This window comes from Bacillus rossius, chromosome 16 (assembly GCF_032445375.1).
Source record: "Bacillus rossius redtenbacheri isolate Brsri chromosome 16, Brsri_v3, whole genome shotgun sequence".
NCBI classification, from domain to species: Eukaryota; Metazoa; Arthropoda; class Insecta; order Phasmatodea; family Bacillidae; genus Bacillus; species Bacillus rossius.
Window position 1 is genome coordinate 14,952,913 of NC_086343.1, and position 18,269 is coordinate 14,971,181.

The 18,269-nt window shown below is 38.4% G+C and overlaps 1 protein-coding gene across 1 annotated transcript in view; it reads left to right on the forward strand.

Moving 5' to 3' along the window:
• Positions 1-808: 808 nt before the first annotated feature.
• The window catches only part of LOC134540424 (follistatin), a 208,758-nt gene continuing 191,297 nt past the window's right edge, over positions 809-18,269 (forward strand). Inside the window, exon 1 of the mRNA XM_063383163.1 lies at positions 809-997. Within this exon, the coding sequence (XP_063239233.1) occupies positions 898-997 (100 nt within the window). The 5' untranslated portion in view covers positions 809-897. The remainder of the gene's footprint in view (positions 998-18,269) is intronic.

The window sequence follows — 18,269 nt, forward strand, 5'->3', positions numbered from 1 at the left end:
GTAATTTTGATCCAAAATTAAGGTACTTATTTTATGACTGAATTCCAATATTCAGTTAATATAAAAATAAAAAAGTTGTCTCATGTAAAAATCTGATGCGGACAAGATTTAAAAAAAATAATAATTATTGTAGCCCAATCCGCTACTTTTGTTAGCAAACGATGGCTGAAGGGGCGGAAAGGGTTGTTGAGGAGGGTTGGTATTGTCTGTCGAGGGAGGGGGTAGACCACGTGGCGTTGCAGCCACGCTGGGCTCTGACCCCCCGACTGAGACACGCGCGATCGTAGGGGAAGTGCGCCGAGGAGGGGAATCACCTTCTCCTCCCTCCAACCCTGGTGCGCCCCCCCCCCCCTCTCCCTCGTGAGTGCAACGTAGAGGGGGGAGAAGGGGGAGGAGATCGTGGCGGCGGCGGTCGGAGAAGGAGCAGGAAAGGGGAGGGGGATCAGGAGCCGCCAAGGAGGCGAAGTCGCACAAGCGTTTCAGTTGGTCGCGCGCGCCGCGACGTTCGGGCGCAAGGGCGAGTGAGAGGGGGGAGGGTTCAGGTGTTGTTTTTGCGGGCGGCGCGCGTCATGCGAGGGCGGCAAGCCGCACGCGTGCTGGCATAAGCGCGCGCGGCAGAGACGTCCAGAGAGAGAGAGAGAGAGACAGGGAGAGAAGGAAAGAGAGTTAGAAAGGGGGGGTTAGGGGGAGGGGATAAGGGAGAGGGAGGAGGGTGTGTGCTTGCGAGGAGAAAGAGAGAGGGGGGTGGGAGGGAAATAAGGAAAGGACATGGGCTGCCGCGGCCGCGGCCACCACTCGTGCCATTGCTACCCGGCTGAGAGGCGGCGTTGGTCGTCGCTGCACTGCACGAGCGGACGCCGGGTGGCGGAGGAGGCCCGCCTCGGCCCCGGAGCGAGGATGGCGACGTCGCGCGCCGGCGGACCCGGAGCGAGCGTGACGACGCCGAAGACTCTGGCTTTACTTCTCGCGTCGCTGCTGCTGCTCGATCCCGCTCTAGGTAAGCGCACTTCTCGTTTTATTTTTTTTTTTCCGGGGAGGGCGATGGAAAAGTAGGAGGTGGACGAGGGGAGGACCAGTAACTTTTCCCCCCCTCCCTCCTCCCCCATCTTTACCGTCGTCCCAATCAAGCGGCCAACAGGTTTTCGCTTCCCGGGCGAAGGACTTTGAACCGGACGGCGCGGCGAAAAATTCGTGCGGTCGAGACGACGGGCTAGGGTTCAGTGGACGGGACGGCTACCCTCCCTTCTCCTCTCCTCCACTGTATCTGTTCCCTCTGCAGCGCAATCGCCTCTTTCTCGCTCGCACACAGCGCGCGGGTGTTTCGTCCCTCTCACTCGTGTCACCGTCTTAAACCGCGTCTATAATCTCCTACTCACTACTCCTCACCGGGTGCACGAGAAATAATAATGAAAATTAAATTATTGTCACGAGTTTGTTTTTCTCTCTATAACTTCCACACAGGTCGGTCATTGTTGCAGTTCCGATCTGCACGCGGGGTTTTCTTCCCCAGGTGACGCCCGTCACCGAAAAATGACGTCACGCTTAACGCGGGAGACGGTCTTCCACATTGAGATGCGCCGGCAGCGACAGATCGCATATAATTACACTCATTTGTTTTTGGCGACACTTCAGTAAGTAGAGACCTGCAAAATTAGTGCTATCATTCAGAGAGAGCCTGGAATATAGCTGTACTGCGATCTCATTTGACCATAGTAGTTTTGACTCGCCACAAAAGACAATAAACCAATAAATAACATTATAACATTCAAATGACCAAATGACTTGCAATCCGACCGGAAGGTAAAATATGGCTGCAGTCAAGACTAAAGTTATTTTGTGTGTAATTGTTGTAGTAACACAAGATAGTGCGAAGTTTTGCAGGTCTTTACCCTTGGTAGTTGCTTTTGTCGTAACAATACCATAAAAAAATATCAAATAAAACTGCGTGGATTATGTTGTACAATGTCACACCATTGTTATTCGACTTTAACAAATGTTTGTGAATATTTACATGTTTTTTTTTTCTTGCGGGGCAAGAAAAGGATTTCAAAAATAATCATGGGGCACGAATAAGTGAATTGTAGATTGCACATAAATGTTTCGTGAAGGAACCTTTCCCCGGAGAACAAAATAAAATATTCTCTCGCCCACGTGTTTCCTGATTCGCGCCCGCAACAGGTGTTTAGAAGCATCTTTCGCGCGGGAAAATCGTTTCCCAGCGCGAATGGTTTCTCCCAAAAGGACTGGTCTTAGCGCTTGGAATGTTGGTTTTTTTTTTTTCTGATATCGCTTGGGTTCAAGGACTGTTCGCGTGAATGCATCGCTTTAGTTTTTTTTTGCGTATGTTGTTTGTCCGCGAATTTTCGTCACCAGATAGTATTTAAGGGAGTCTTACAGTACCGACCACCTTAAGTTTTTTAACGCTAATTTAAGGTAATGCATTTAAATATCGCATTTTAATACATTAACCTATTACATTAAATAGTTCTTTATGTAAAAATATATTTAATGTTTCTTGAATTATATTAGAAATAAACTTTTTCCAAAAGGCTTTATTTTATGGTGAGCCAAAATTTTTTCTCCAGTACCCCATTCATTATTTTCGAAGTTTTAAGGTCTTAACGACTAATATTTTAATTATAATAACATTTTAATCTAAGAAACTAAGAAAAAAAATTAGTTGACTTTAATATCTCTCTTACGAAGTTCGTACTTTAATTTTATTATTTTTTTATAAGAAACACATCATAACATGACTCAATTTCATTACACTAGATTCAGGATAAGTTCACTTTCAGCAAAGGTCACATTTAAAATATAAATGTACAGAAATTCTTGAGATGTACATTCAACATGTCTTCGTCAAATGATTCACGATAAATGATATACTCTGTTTTGTCTTTTGTAGACTTTTTTCTGTTAGAATTTTCACAGTCTAGTTTCTTTATGTGTTTTCTAGTGATCTTCTCGTCTTTCTTCCTTTCCATTTCTCCAGTAGCCCCGAACTTTCTTATTTTCTTGATTTTTTCACCTCTCTTTTCATTTCTTTCAGACCTTCTCTTCTCTGCTTTTATCTTTTTCTCTTAAGTATTTTTTTTATCTCCACGAGTAGATGTTTATAATGGGTTAAATTGGTGAGACAACTTGAGATGCTAGGCCAAATCGAATGCTAATTTCACATATTCTCTCCTTTATAAGGTGTTAGAAACTGGTGAAGCAACTTTCGATGCTAGGCCAAATCGAATGCTAATTTCATACATGCTCTCCTACTTAGAGGCATGAATCTGTCGTCCTGATCTTGCATATAAAAAACAAGTGGTTTTTCCATTTCAATATCAAAAGTAATTTGCAATCTGCCCATCCGAGGGGTTAGATTCACGGTTTCAATAGATTTAATGGCTCTCAGTCTATCTCCTAACGTAGTTTTTGGAACAGAAAACATCTCAACTGCTTGACGTGTGTCATTTTGTGAGAAACAACTTCTTGTATTGCCGATTCATATCTTTTTCCTTTCTTTCTGCGTTCATTTACAGCCATTTTTCTCTGAAAAGAGAAAAAAAAATCTTTAATGTGTTAATTATGTTGATATATTTATGATCGCTAATAGACGACAGGGTGGTCAGTACTGTACGACAGCAACGTGATAACATTAATGCGAACTGCAAATTTATCTCAAGTAATTTCGTGAATCTAATACCATGTGATTTGACCTTATACTCAAGAGATTAAGTGGATGCTAAAAAAGAAACAACCAACTTACCCCAGAAAGGAGATAAGCCTTGGTTAAAACAACTTATCACTCACGAAATGTAAACGAACACCTTCACGGGCTCATTTTCCTACGACTCTGAACAAAGACGGTAGTCGTCAAAGAATATGAACTATGGAGGTAAACGTTATTCACGAACGCCTACAAAGTGCTGCTACCTTGTGCCAGACTGTACGACCTTCCCTACTAAACGTTCTTTGCGAGTTGGAATATGTCACCCAAGTGGTCATAACCGTTGACACTTGCGTGCCATTTGACTACTATTAAATAACACGTGGTAAATATCTAGTGAATAATTTTTATACGAAACACAAAACAAGCATTATTGCGATAATTTTATGTTATTAGGCCTTAACCAATAGTAAAAACAACAAAAACGTAGTAACTAACATAGCGCGTGAGAGAGAGTTAAGGAGATATTAGTTCTAGCCCAAGAACACAGACTTCAACGAGTGGCCAAAACTAGGTAGTTCCATATCAAATGCAATAATAGAAGCTGTTCGCCGTAATTTGTGCCTTGATAATTTGGAAAAATTCGTAAAATTGAAGAAGTTTGGGGACACCCACTTTAAAGTCCTCTCTTACACATGCTCTCGAAATCACAACTGTTTCACCCGCCAAGACGATGATTTCTCACGACCGGTTCACAAACCACGACGGTAATTTGAGGAGGATTATATGGCGCCAGTGCAAGAAAAAAAAACATTCTTGAAATTTTAATTTTTCTAGTGCAAATCGGTTGCTAGAGGATATGTCTGTCTTTAGGTGAAGCTGGATGATAACCCTATCCTCTCTGTCATTGATTAAATAGTGAAAGTATATAAACGCAAAAGAAAAGAGAATTGAATGTTATATTTACCATGCCATGTTATGTTTACAAAATATACCTCGTTCTAATAACATGGGAAAAAAAAGTTTTTACTTGCTGAGATAATAAAAATCTGTCTAAATATTACATGCGCTCACAAACGCAAGAAAACCTGCAGGGAAAAAAACTTTTCGTTCCAGCATGCGTTTATACAATCGGTGATAGTATCGCTTGTATATCTACGCTACGCTACACTACACTGCAAACAAGTGAAATTAATAGTTAGAGAACCCTACGAAATTCACGTTATTTTCTGTAGCCAGGTTGTAAAATAAAATAAATGGCAGGTGCCACATTTCACTTTCTCTCCAGTGGCTCGAATTTTAAATGCACATTGCGAGTAGACGGTAGGCGTGAGTGTTCGCGGTATTCTCAAATTCTAACGACAAGCCACGGGCGAAGTTAAGGCTTTTAGTCTTATTTTACACTTAACCATAGTACTGCACAGCTACAAAAAAAAAATCGTACTTCATAAACTTACAATACTAAACTAACCTAAACTAATGGCTTGAGAACTAAAATCCACACTTTTTCACTAGTAAAGAACATTAACAACAAAAGCTAATAACATTAAAATTTTAAAAGTACTTAAAACAGGAATACAGCAGATATACAAATAGTTACAAACATTACACATAAGCGGAAGTGGTTGTGGAATCACTGGCGACATTGAACAATGAATGTATTTCGCAACCTTACGTTTGAACTGGGAGAGTGTTTCTGAGCCTCTCAACTGCATCAGGGAGCCTCATTTTGCAAGCTCCCTGGTTAGAAGGCTATGCCTACCAATGACATTTTAGGCAAGGGAGTTACCTATAGATGAAAAAATAACATTTTTTTCTCACGTTACATAATTGTAGATTCCACTGTTGAAAAGTTCGTATCCTCTCACTATTTGGTCAAATTATAGCAATACGTTAATTTTACTCTTATGTGTAGCTGCTTTGGTCGGCAACTATGGGAGCTGTTTTTTTTTTTTTTTTTTTTTTTGCTGGCACGTTATATATCGTGTGTGTGAAGAAACGAATTCATTCTTCTCTAGTGATATACAAATTGTCATGCCCACTTCTATACCTATGGGGATGACAGACGATATTTACAGAAATTAAACATCGTGTAAGGCGGGCTTAATCGCAACCTAAAGTGTGTCTGCTGGTGGATATTTTACAAAATTTATTTAAATACAAATATTATTTTGTAAAATGTACTCATGAAAAATGGGCGGTAATTCCTTTTCTTAGACTTATTTTATTTTATGTGATAAATTTTTGCATAGGTGGTATAACACGGAAGAAATAATTTGTGGAATAAGAAATCTAATTAGTTTAAATTTCAATATTTTTAGTTTAGTAAGGTTTTCTTTAAGCTTCGATGTTCTTCAAATCATGAAGAGTCGCTACTGAAGTGTGCACTGCAACATTTAATTTATTTATGTTGTACCAAGCTTGTTAAAAAATTTTTTTTACATAAAACCTCACTTTTGACACAGCAATAATAATAAATTTTACTTACACGTGGACTTTATTATGCAACCAAAGCTAAAGTGAGAAACGTATTGTTTAGTGTACATATAAGTTTTTTCCTTGATAAATTTGATGTATAGTGGCTGTACCTATATATGGGTATATAAATTTATGTCAATTTAACCAAACACATAAAACACACACAAATTTTAAGCCATTAATTCTAAAAGAATATTATCAGCAAAATTGATTTTTCATAAGTTTCTTATACACATCATTTTCACAAAAAAAAATGCAACTTAAGTGTCATCAATTGAAAAACAATATGTCCAGCTCTAGACTAATTTTTTTCTCATTTTTGATGGGCTAATTTATAAATGTATTTAGGCATCTAATGTTATTTTAAGAAATTTACAAGAGAATTTACGTTTGATTTAACATAGGAAACTTGTGATATGTATCTAATCGTAAAATAACATACATTTAATTCATAGCGATAGTCCACGTCCACATTAATAAATATGTTCATCTTAATAGATCAAATTATCAACTAGTCATACCTTTTTAATACTTTATTTGTGTTAGTTTATTACTGTGTTGTAATATGTTAAGATTTTTGATTAATTGTAGTAAACAATTTTTTTAATTAATAACCTAGAAACAAGCAAAGTTAAAGAAAAGTGAAGTTCTTATCATAAACTAAAATCCTAAATAAAATAAAATCACTTAACATTACTATAAATTGTTCGTTCAAACATCAATAATAAATGGACATTCACTATTCACTTCCTGGTTTTTTTTTCAGTTGCAAAGTTAATATAAATTAATAATTTTTAATTGCTTTAGTTTTTATTGTTTATTTTATAATAAACTTTTAAAAATTTCTGTTGGCCTAACTAGTATGAAATAACAAACGGGCAGAAATAAATACAATTAATAACATTTTTGCATAAGGTAAAATATTTATGAATGTAATAATAAAGAAGCCTATATAAAAAATTAAAGTGTAAAATGCAATGACAGAGTTTGAAAACTCTTGCCGGCCTCGTTCAATGGCACCATGCACTTTACCGTTGTGTTACATACACACATAACCTGAAATTTTGAGACGTTACCTCATAAATGTAATTGCGCTAGTTTAATTTACGAATTCTTAAAGTTGTGTTTATTTAATATTATTATTATTTTTTTAGGTTTACAAAATATATTCCAAGGTAGTTTCACCATGACAGTGTTTCATTTGACACACCAATACGTTTCCGGATGTCCACAAACGCGAACATATAGATAGCTACGGGTGCGTGTTGTCACACGCGCGAGTCCGCCATCTTGACAGCTTCGGCTCATGGGTGTATCAGGAAATAATAACGCTGTTTCCCAGCATTCAACACTAGTGGTACTGCCCAGCAGTCCGCAGCGCTCAGAGGCTGCGACAGGTAGGCGAGAGTTTTGATGTCTACCCGTGTTTTTTTACATTTAAAAATACCATTGCTGGCGGAATAGTTAAATATTATAATTATAATATTGTAAAAACTTATTTAATGACTAAGTTAGCTGACTACTATTGGTAGAAAGAAAAATTTATGTTACAAGCCCAAAAATATAGTTATTTTAGATATATATTTACAAACATTAAACAAAAACTCTGTATCAATATTTTTATGCTTGCTATAAGTATAACCGTGTGGGAATGAGTATTATAAAAGTGGGAATTTCAGTTTCATCCATACAATCAATGATAAGCTACCCAGAGATTATATAGAGATGATAAAAAATTATTTTTGATATTTCTTAATACACAGTTGTCTTAATGCATAGTCTCTGTCTGCATTATTCTACTGTATTGATACCAACCGAACTTCTGTAGCCACCACAGACCAAGATGCCGACTGGTCACAGAAGTCATGAAATAGCCTTGAAATAAAAATCAACGGTGAAGCAAGTTTCGAAACTTTAATTCTCCATCCAGTAGCCTTTTTGCTATTTTGTATTTTTTTATGCCTCACCTCAGTGAATAGTCTTAAACTATTGGTTATTGCTACTAATTATTATTTGTTATGCGTTAGGATACTCAAACGTTTGAAAATGTTTTAGCTCTTTAACATAACGGGCACGTTCCTGCAAATAGCATATATTTTCGTATTATGTTTAATTTTTTTTATTATAAATTTTGCCAAACTTACGATCCATTTGTAAAAATTCTGTATTATACATGCTGTAATTGAAAATTACGTCTCGGGTCGCGAAAGCAGCCACTCCTTATCACTCGTCTTCTTTTATTGTTCTTCTCATCTCCTTCTTCCCTGCTCCAGGCTTCTCCGCCCTCAGTCCATACCTTTGGAACATTCTCCAAAAATCTACCGGCGTTTTACGAGCTTTTGAAGGGGTCGCGAGGGTTAAGGCCATAAACTACCGGGTCCCTCGTAAATTCCCCCTCACCCCCCCCCCTTCCCCCTCACCTTCTGGAGCAAACAAAGTCAACTCACGAAAATAGTTTCAACGACGGTGGTTGGCTAAATATAAATGCCAATCAAGAAAGAACGAATATTCCCCAAACCATTTCTCTTTTTACCCACAGTTTTCATCAGCTCGGACAAAACGCGCAAAAAAAGTGGGTTTAGTTATAAAAAAATACATCGTTTGGTGTAAGTTTTTTTGTGTTAAAACGGTCCTATAATTACTTCACAAAATTACAGAAAAGAAAAGTGGAAATTTCTTGTGACGCAACGAACGTTTAATATATATATATTTTTTTAATTTTAGAACAACAAAGATATACTTCTAGATGTACTGTGATATTAAAGAACTTCTCTTCAAACAATATCTCGTGTTACGAAACACAGTTTTCCTGTTTTATAAAAGTTGAGTACTACAATTTCACATACGTTTTAATAAGTTTCCTTCTCAGTACTGAAAAAAGCAGCAAAATACCTACTCTACGCAAATTTATTTGATACTGTGACTATAATGCAACGATAACCGTTGAAAATAAAAATTAAACATTCTATACTGTTAGGGACAAAAATTATTTGTACGACGTATGCGGCAAGAACTTTTATTGGGTAACTTTGACTACGGATACTGAAAAAAAAAATACTGAGCTAAACTGGAAAGTTATTTATTTTAAAGTCATTGGCTCATTTAATGAAACAAGTTTAAAAACTAATGTTCCTATAGTTGTGGGAAAACAGAATTTTAATTTATTTATAAATTATATACTAAAAAAATTGTAAGCAAGTCTTACGACATTGGCCGGTGATGTATAAACATCTAACCTCGGCAACGAGCACATTCATTACTCATGTTGCAAATAAACTTATAATACCAAACTCGGACACAACATTTAACGTATCATTCTTTAAATCAATGTGGAGCGTGATAAATAGGCCTATATGAAAAGAATTCAGTTTAGGGAAAAAAAAGGTTAAAAAAATTTCCTGTTTTTTAAAACCTAACTATAATTCTGTTTAGCAAGATGGTACTATCGTTTTTTTTTTTTCAGATTGCACTTCTTCAAGCGCGTTGAGGGTGAAGTTTTAGTAGGCACCAGGAAAGCAATGAAATAAGCGCGCAAAATGATTGACCCACGTGGGATGTACTAAGTGTGTTGGTGTGCCAAAGTAAACTTTATGGCAGTGAAACTATCCTGAAAGACATTTTGTAAACTTGTGAATAGTAATAAAAAAATAAATACCACTTTAAAAATAACTATGGTTTATTAACCAGGAAAATTGTGTTGGGATGAACATAAATATTTAACATTTTGTTGCTAAGCATTACGAACGTGGCGCTATCTTGGAAGTATTTTTTCAACTAAATGTTACAGTCCAGTAATTACCGGATTGGGACTTGATTTTCTCCAAGGAAGTGTATTAAAATATTGCTCCGTCTTGTTAATAGTCATTAAACAGTTAATGCTGTAAAAGGTCATCGTCGTCCGGCGCACGACGCGAAGACCGCGCAACAGGCGCTTACAGGCGATACCGCGCTGGAAGCACCAGCGATCGTCGCACTTATCATCCCATCCCGCCTCATGAACACGGATACGTCCTGAATTCGCTCTGTCTGTCGTCTGGCCAGCGCGCGACAAGGCGGGCGCGCGCTGTACGACCTTGGCACAGTCCGCGCGGCAGGGAAATTGCACCCGAGCCCCGACTGGCTCCCGCCATCCAAACTTGTTCACTTGCAGTCGTTTTATAAACCAAATAATAATAATAATAATAACTTCTCGTCGTGTCTGGACTGCCGCCACGTGACGCAAAGATTCGATCTCTATCCCCCCCTCTCCCCCCTTATTTTCATCACGAACACCTGATTTTTCATTATACCCGGGGAGAAAATGGCGCAGCCACCGCCTCTAGTCTGGTCGTTCCACATTTGCATGAGTTTCACGTCGTTCGCGTCGCCACTTTGATTCCCTACGGGAGAAGGAAATTTTCATAACCTGCTCCAGAGATAGCTAGGTTCAGTAAGTCAGTATGTGAACCGTATCCCCTCCCCCCTCCGACCAGCGGCCATGTTGGATATTTTAATTATTCTTCCAGATATTTATTAAGAAATATTTAGAAAATTTGACTAAAGAAGTAAATATTTGTACGTGTTAACCAGCTGGCGAGTACCTGAAAGACTTGTTCACAATTTATTTTCTTCTAGAAACTTTCTTAATGTTGACAGAACGTCAGCGTTACACGAGTAGGATACACCAAGTTTTAATGAATATTTGAGAGTTTCTTACAGCGAGATTGCATCAGGGAAGGGGTTGGGGGGAAGCGATTAGTAAAACGACGAAAATATTTACACCTGACCTTGTTGAAGTCGAATTTTCAACCTTCCTCATGCGTTCAAATTTTTTTCTCGATTACTGAGCACACTCGCCCGAGATGCGCTCAATCGTTTTCGGTGCCAAATACCTTTGTGGCTCTAACATCGAGGACTGACTAATATTACTTATTTAAGTGTATAAGATTGTAAGCGGTCATGCGGGGTTTTAACCATGCAGGAAGGGTAGCATGCATCGTGTGCTTTAACTGGGGATTGGCCAGCCATAACTAACTTCCCTATCTTAGATTCTTAGATCTAGACTATTAATAGTTAAGTTGGGACAAGGTAATATCTGCACAGACACAAGGAAAACCCTGGGCTCAGTCAATCTGGGTGCAATATGGCATGAATTAAGCGGGCAGGTTAATTAGGTATATGACAAAAGAGGATGGTCCAGGAAATGAGTTGGGTTGGGCAGAAAAGTTTTTACCATCACACTCTTGGGGGAGCTGAATTGTTGCCCGTTGGATGGGCAGCCCTTCAGGATTTTTCTGGCAATGGTTTGTTTGTACATCGACTGAAAGGGCAGTTTTTGAAAGGTTGTCTGAATTGTTGCCCCTTGGATGGGCAGCCCATCAGAATTTTTCTGACAGTGGTGTTTTTGAAAGGTTGTCTGAATTGTTGCCCCTTGGATGGGCAGACCATCAGGATTTTTCTGACAGTGGTTAGGTTAGGTTAGTTTAGGTTAGGTTAGGTTAGGTCACTTTACAAACTAACCACTGTCAGAAAAATCCTGAAGGGCTGCCCATCCAAAGGGCAACAATTCAGACAAGCTTTCAAAAACACCACTGTCAGAAAAGTCCTGATGGGCTGCCCATCCAAGGGGCAAGTATTCAGGATTATTTAAACTCTTAAAGGAGCGTGTTTTCAGAAATTGGATGGGCTGCCCTTCCAGACTCTGTACAAATAAACCACTGTCAGAAAAATCCTGTAGGGCTACCCTTCTAATGGGCAACAATTCAGTCGCCCCACACTCTTTATATAAGCTCTCTGCCTCTCAGAATCTTCTCGGCATGCCCCCCTTTACCCATCTCCCCTCCTTCACCACTCCACGTGTTGGCCGGCTTCGCGTGACCGTCGATCATTACTTCCCCCCCTCCCCCCTCCTAGATTTCCTGTTCTCCTGATTCGCTGATTTCTACCCCCGTCTGTCTCCTCAGGCAACAGCATCCTGGCTGACATCTCCAATACGCTTCTGCCCGCGCTGCTTGGATGCATACACTGTTGCAATGTTTTTAGCGTCTGCCCCGAATATCCTCGGACTACCTTGCGTGTGGTTGGTTTCGCGTGACTGTTCACCTCCCCCTCCCCTTCACTCCTCACCTTCCACTCTGTTCTTCTGCCACTTCACACTTGACAGCACGCTATTTACAGTTTGATAGGAACCCGAGTGAAATTAACAATGAATACATGTTGGCTAAAAAAAAAAAAGACGAAACGATCCTAATCAAGCGCGTATGGTTGGTGATATAGAATGTTTCGAAATACTGGTGCATACGTTAGTGGGGTGGTAGGTAGGGGCAAGTATTTTTCGCGAAAAGAAAACATAAAAAGCTCATTAGACTGAAATAAGGTATGCCTGCCCTAGAGATTGTTGCCTTGTGATTGGCGGCTGCGTACCCTATTTGGCCGGGCCATTCAGGACGCGTTTGCTTTCGCACTATCAGCTGTGATTGGTGTTCTGATAGTAGACATGTATTCTTCAAATAAGCCCAGACAACCATGAAACTCAACCAATACTACAAAGTTTTAACTCACAGCTGATCTGGAAATCTTTTCGCGAAAAATATACATGGTCCTAGTGACAGAACGCAAGTCACCACTCACTATTCAGGGTGAGCACGAATGATCCGTACATTTAAAAAAAAATCATAAAAACTAAACTGTGCTGCGGATATACCTGAAACTTATTATGGCCAAACTTTCAAAGGTGTAACATACACAGAAAACATTTTTCTGCAATTTTACAAAAGATTCTTTGGAAACTAGTTGCCAAGAAATATTTTGCAATACTATAAGAATAATATTGTAACTTTATACAATGCATAGCTATGGTTATTATTGCATATATGAAATACGTTTTTCGAGGTAATACTGAGTATTTCTTACGAAAATTGGCGAATAATTTTATATTTTAATTGATGCTTCATTCAAACATAATTTTTTTAAACCATGGAAAAGATAATCGAATATTCAATAATTGGAATTATTTTGTTGTATCATGCTTACTATGCGAGCAGTTAATACTGGAAAGTTATTCAGGGAACGTTTTAGATATATCTTTAAATGCTTTAAATGTTGGAGATACTTGGACAACACAAAACATGTACTTATACCCGGGTAAGAATCAAAACCCAGTATTACTGCGAATACTATTTTGTAGTGATACAATTTTTTCATGTAAATGTACAAATTGACAAATAACTATAATTTTACAAGAATATTTCTCTTCCATTAAGAAAAATAATTACAGTGCAGTTTTTTTCTTGCTGGAATATAAGTAGCGCGAAGGACGCGATGCTACAGCAAAATATCGCGTTATAGTGAAAATACTGTTCTTACACACGCGACAAACAAAAATATTCGATTAAATATAAGACTTCTCTTGCTATTTTGTACACACAAACATACGACAGCTATCAACGCTTGAAATTAATAAAACACATGTTTAACAGACACGTGTTTAATTGAAATTTTACATTCAATTGTAAAATCACAGTGTGTGGACACATTTCAGAAATTTCACATATCAATTTAGTAAAACAAAACCTTAACAAATACACAAACAATAAAAGTTAATACAAAAACACCAGTTCAACCATCTTTCGGAAACATAATTCTGGCGATATGGCGATGGAAATTATATATATATATATATATATATATATATATATATATATATATATATATATATATAAAATCAGCTAGTCTGTCGGTCCGCCATTTACGTTTCGGATGACGAACGTGATTTGTTAAGGGCCTGTCACACGCTGTCAAATTTTCGCTTCCGACTCCTTCCAATAGGCTGTCTCAAATAAAGTTGGAGAGTATGACGTCACCGAAAAGAGACTAGCGCAGCTACGTTTGTTTGGCAAGTTGGATGACTTTGAGTTTCCATCAAATATTCTGCATATAAGACAGGTTCTAAAATGTTTTGGATGTTGGATGTGTTTGGCCAATCAAAATCGTGCCTGGCAAAAATGGAAATCACACCGGTTTCCGTCACAATGAGCATTTAAAATGGCTAAGAACACGCGGGCAATCAGAGGTTACAAAAGTGAAATAACTAAAATAATGTTAGTATGAATGTCGTATGCGAAAAAATATATATATGCTAATTATGTTACTATAACTTAAAAAAAAACTCAGGAAATTAATTTGATTAGGTAAGGAATATTTTTGTGATATAATTTTATACAAGTTCAAAAAATTAAAAAATGCACAAATAAAAAAGTTTTAAAAAAAATCCATTAAGTCTGTATTAATTTAAAAATTTAGTTTAAAATCTAAACGGTTGAGGTAGCTCAGACGAAAAATAAACTTTCATAACGTAACATTATTTAAAAATATTTTAGGTCCTCTAAATATTTTCGATGAAGAAAACTCTGGTTGTCAAATATATTGGAGGCAAGTATTTGGCAGTGTGACAGGGCCTTTTGAAAAAAAATATATATATACGTGTCCATCGCATTCGGCCCCATCGCGCGATTGTGGGAGGCAAGTGTAGTTTAATGCCAAACATGGCGACTTTTGGTTTCTATTTCCGCCGCCAAGACGTCGTGGCGCGGGAATCGCGCGTCGAGTCTGGTCGCCTCGAGAGACCTGGCTGTTCGCCTCGGCCACGTAAGTGGTTGATTGCAGTCATTACCAGCGCGGCAACACATACATTGTTGATTAGTCCCCCCCGTGCGGAAAAGCTATCATTATGATAATACGAGTGCAATTCCGACGCGTGGTGCGGTGACGAAAGAGGGGTGGGGGGGGTGCAGGGGGATGGAGAAAGAAATAACCAAGCCCCGCCTCTTCGCCTTCTCTTTCTTCGCAGCACTTAAAAGTGATGAATTTATGCGTTTCTGAAGAGACGTCGGCGAGACCAGCTGAGCGCCAAACGGAATGTTACCCGCGTGTGGCGTCACGTTAACTTTTCAAGACGTGAAGGACTCGTAAAAAAAAAAAAAAAAATGTACGGCCGTGGATATCTCGCTAATTATATACCTGTGCCCACTACCATAGTTACACACGCGCGCGTTCGGAGAAACGATATTTTGGAATTGATTGTGTGTGTGTGTGTGTGTGTGTGTGTGAATAATGGGATACGTCTCCCTCTTTCCTCTCCTTCTCCTTTACTGTTCTTCCACTCCCTCCCAGAACCGTATACTCGAAGGCGATCTTTACAACCTTCTATTTGAACCTCTCGGCAAGATTCTGTTTTATATCTCCATTCGAAATGTTGAAGTTTTGGATATAATTTAAACAAAAAAAGTTGATACGTAATATAAACTTAACGCCTACGTTGAAATCCCTCTTTGCCGATACTAACTATGAAAATGTACCTATTTTGATAAAAATAAATGTTTGAGAATGTTCGGATTTTAGCAAAGTTGAATGTATTTATTTATCTGAGATAAATTAAAATTATGCCGTTAACTAACCAGTAGCCTGGACAGGTTAACTGAAAATAGTGCGCAGGCATGAGTGTTTTTTTTAAGTTCTACTTCTTTAGGCGCGTTATGAAAAATTGGTGACATTGAATTTTTACGATGGGCGCTTACCATGAAACGAAATTTCACAGGATGAAAAAAACTGCATACAAAAAAGGTTAAATACAGATAAAAATTGTTTATATGTGCTTTTAAATCTTATACTTTAGTTATTAATATTGAATACTGGTCCATATTATTAAAAACATTTATTTATTGTTAATATTATTAATATAAATTGTGTTTATAAACTTTTTCAAGTGTATATATACAAATGAGGTTGTGTTTCCGTACGTGTAACTTATATGCATTATAAATTATTACAGTATTATTTAATAAATAATTAAAATTAATAAATTAGAATAATCATTCAGCGTATTCATTGATTTCTATTATCAATTAAATATATTTCGATTATTTGACTAAAATTAATAAGTTTATAGATCGTCCATTAATCACGTGAGGCTCTAAAGGGTGGGGGGGGGGGGGTGTGTCGGGAAAAATCACGAAATATCACAAGGGGGGAGGGGGGGGGGTGTAGAGAGATATCACGTGTATTTATTTTTTCGCGCGATTTCTACTAAACCGAAAAGCGACTCGTGACGTTGACTCGCCGTAGCCAGGCAACAATATCCCCGCCCGCCACAACATGAACCACCCGGCTCGGCTTGCCAGTCGCCAGTAAGACTGTGATTTTGGCGCCGAATACATGCGTATATCACATATAAGCCTTTCCTTTATTATTTTTATGCCAGTGAGAATAAACCTGCAACCTTAATGTGTGTCTGGACATTTTTATCACTGTGCTTAATTTTCCAGAATTAAATTAGATTATACCTATATTTAAAGATAATATTCCGAAATTTTTAAAAATATTTTGCACCAAAAATACACGTGATTTATTGGGGGGGGGGGGGGGGGGGGTGTTTGTCTGAAACCTCACCACAAATCACTAGGGGGAGGGGGGGTTAAAAATTTGCTAAAAAAACATCACGTGATTAATGGACGACTCCATACCTGTTTATTTTAATATTGAATTCTGAGTATTTATTTTAATTTTTAATAATGATTAAATTTATACAGTGAAAACCGTTTTTATATCACTCTAGTCATTTTATTACTTTATTTATATTAATTGGCATGCAAAATTGAAGTTAGTTATGTATTAGGCAAAGTATAACTTATAACGCGCGTACATAAGTGCACGAACTCATTTTTTTTAATATTTAGTATTTCTGCTATAAAATATTCATCTATAGTTTATAGAATAGTATACCTACCATTTTCAACTTTTTTGAGGAAAAAACAATTCGTCTCCACATCGACCACAGTATTATAGTGACAGTATAAAAATCATGGAGTTTTTCTCTCTCGATAGCGGACTATAGAACACGCATGCAGTCATGCAGTGTGACAGCAAGTCTTAAAGACTTGGTGTCACATTGCATGTGGGTTTATCATTTTTATTAAAATTCTTTTTTACATCTAGAATAAATCTTTTTAAATGTCTGGGACAAAACATAGCATGCAAGAGCACTATCGAGATGTAAATTTACAGGAATAACCCTTAAAATAATTGACCAAAAAATTAATAACCAACCTTGCATGCATGAATAAGACTTAAGGGGCCCGCCTACCTGGGCACACATACAGTGTGCAGAGCTTCAGGAAAAACAACGCGATTTCAAAACTACTCAAGATATCCGAGTGGGGCCTATTTACGAATAGCATTTAAGAGTTCGCTGAGGACCGAAAAGTACTTTTAATTTCGGATTAAGTTTTTAAACTGTATTTTTAGAAGCGTTAAAATGCCTAAAACGCGTGTTTTCAGAGTAATTTTTAGGCGTAAAACAACCGGTACAGATTCTTGAAAGCACTCAAGGGACTTGCATTGCACCTTTATCTTCGTTTCGCCACCAGATAATGTTATGGACGCCGCTCAAATCTCATATTTGGCCTATGCGCAACGAGAAGAATGCGCGCCAGTCCATAGCCTTGCGCTTAGAGGCGATACCGCGCTAGAAATACCAGCGAGTGTCTTTCTTGTCATCCCGTCTCACTAACACAAATACACCCCTGGAGTAGGTGGGAAGCCCTAAACCAATCCACCCATTCATTCGAACCTTTGAATATATATACTGTATAGAAGTCGCGAGTGGATAGGATTTACTCTACGTTTTTCAGAAGCGTATGGTGAGCAGCTTGGGAACTTCACCGCTGCAGTGCGCTGCCGTAACGCCCTGTATCGTCTTAGTTGTTATTTACACGTTAGAGCGAAGCACTGTCGCCCGCTGTCATTCCCCGCACCCCCCACCCATCATTCACTGCAGCTCAAGGTCGTTCAACGGGAGGGGGAAGGGGTGTTTGAAGAGTTCGACACTTGTCCGCTAGGGACCACCGCAAGTCGATGCCCTAGAGATGGTGGCGATTGCGGCGGTGAATTAACCAGCTACCTCAAAACCGTATTAGAAATTTTAACCTGGGCTGGCGACTTCTATACAGTATATATATTCAAAGTTCGAACTGAGCTGCTACCCTAGGAGGACCGCTCCCGAGGCGAGGAATAGTTTTAACGGACGAGGCAAAAGGAGGTATCGCACCGGTGTTGAAACCGGGCTGTCATCTCCGAATGCCGACGTTGAAAGGAA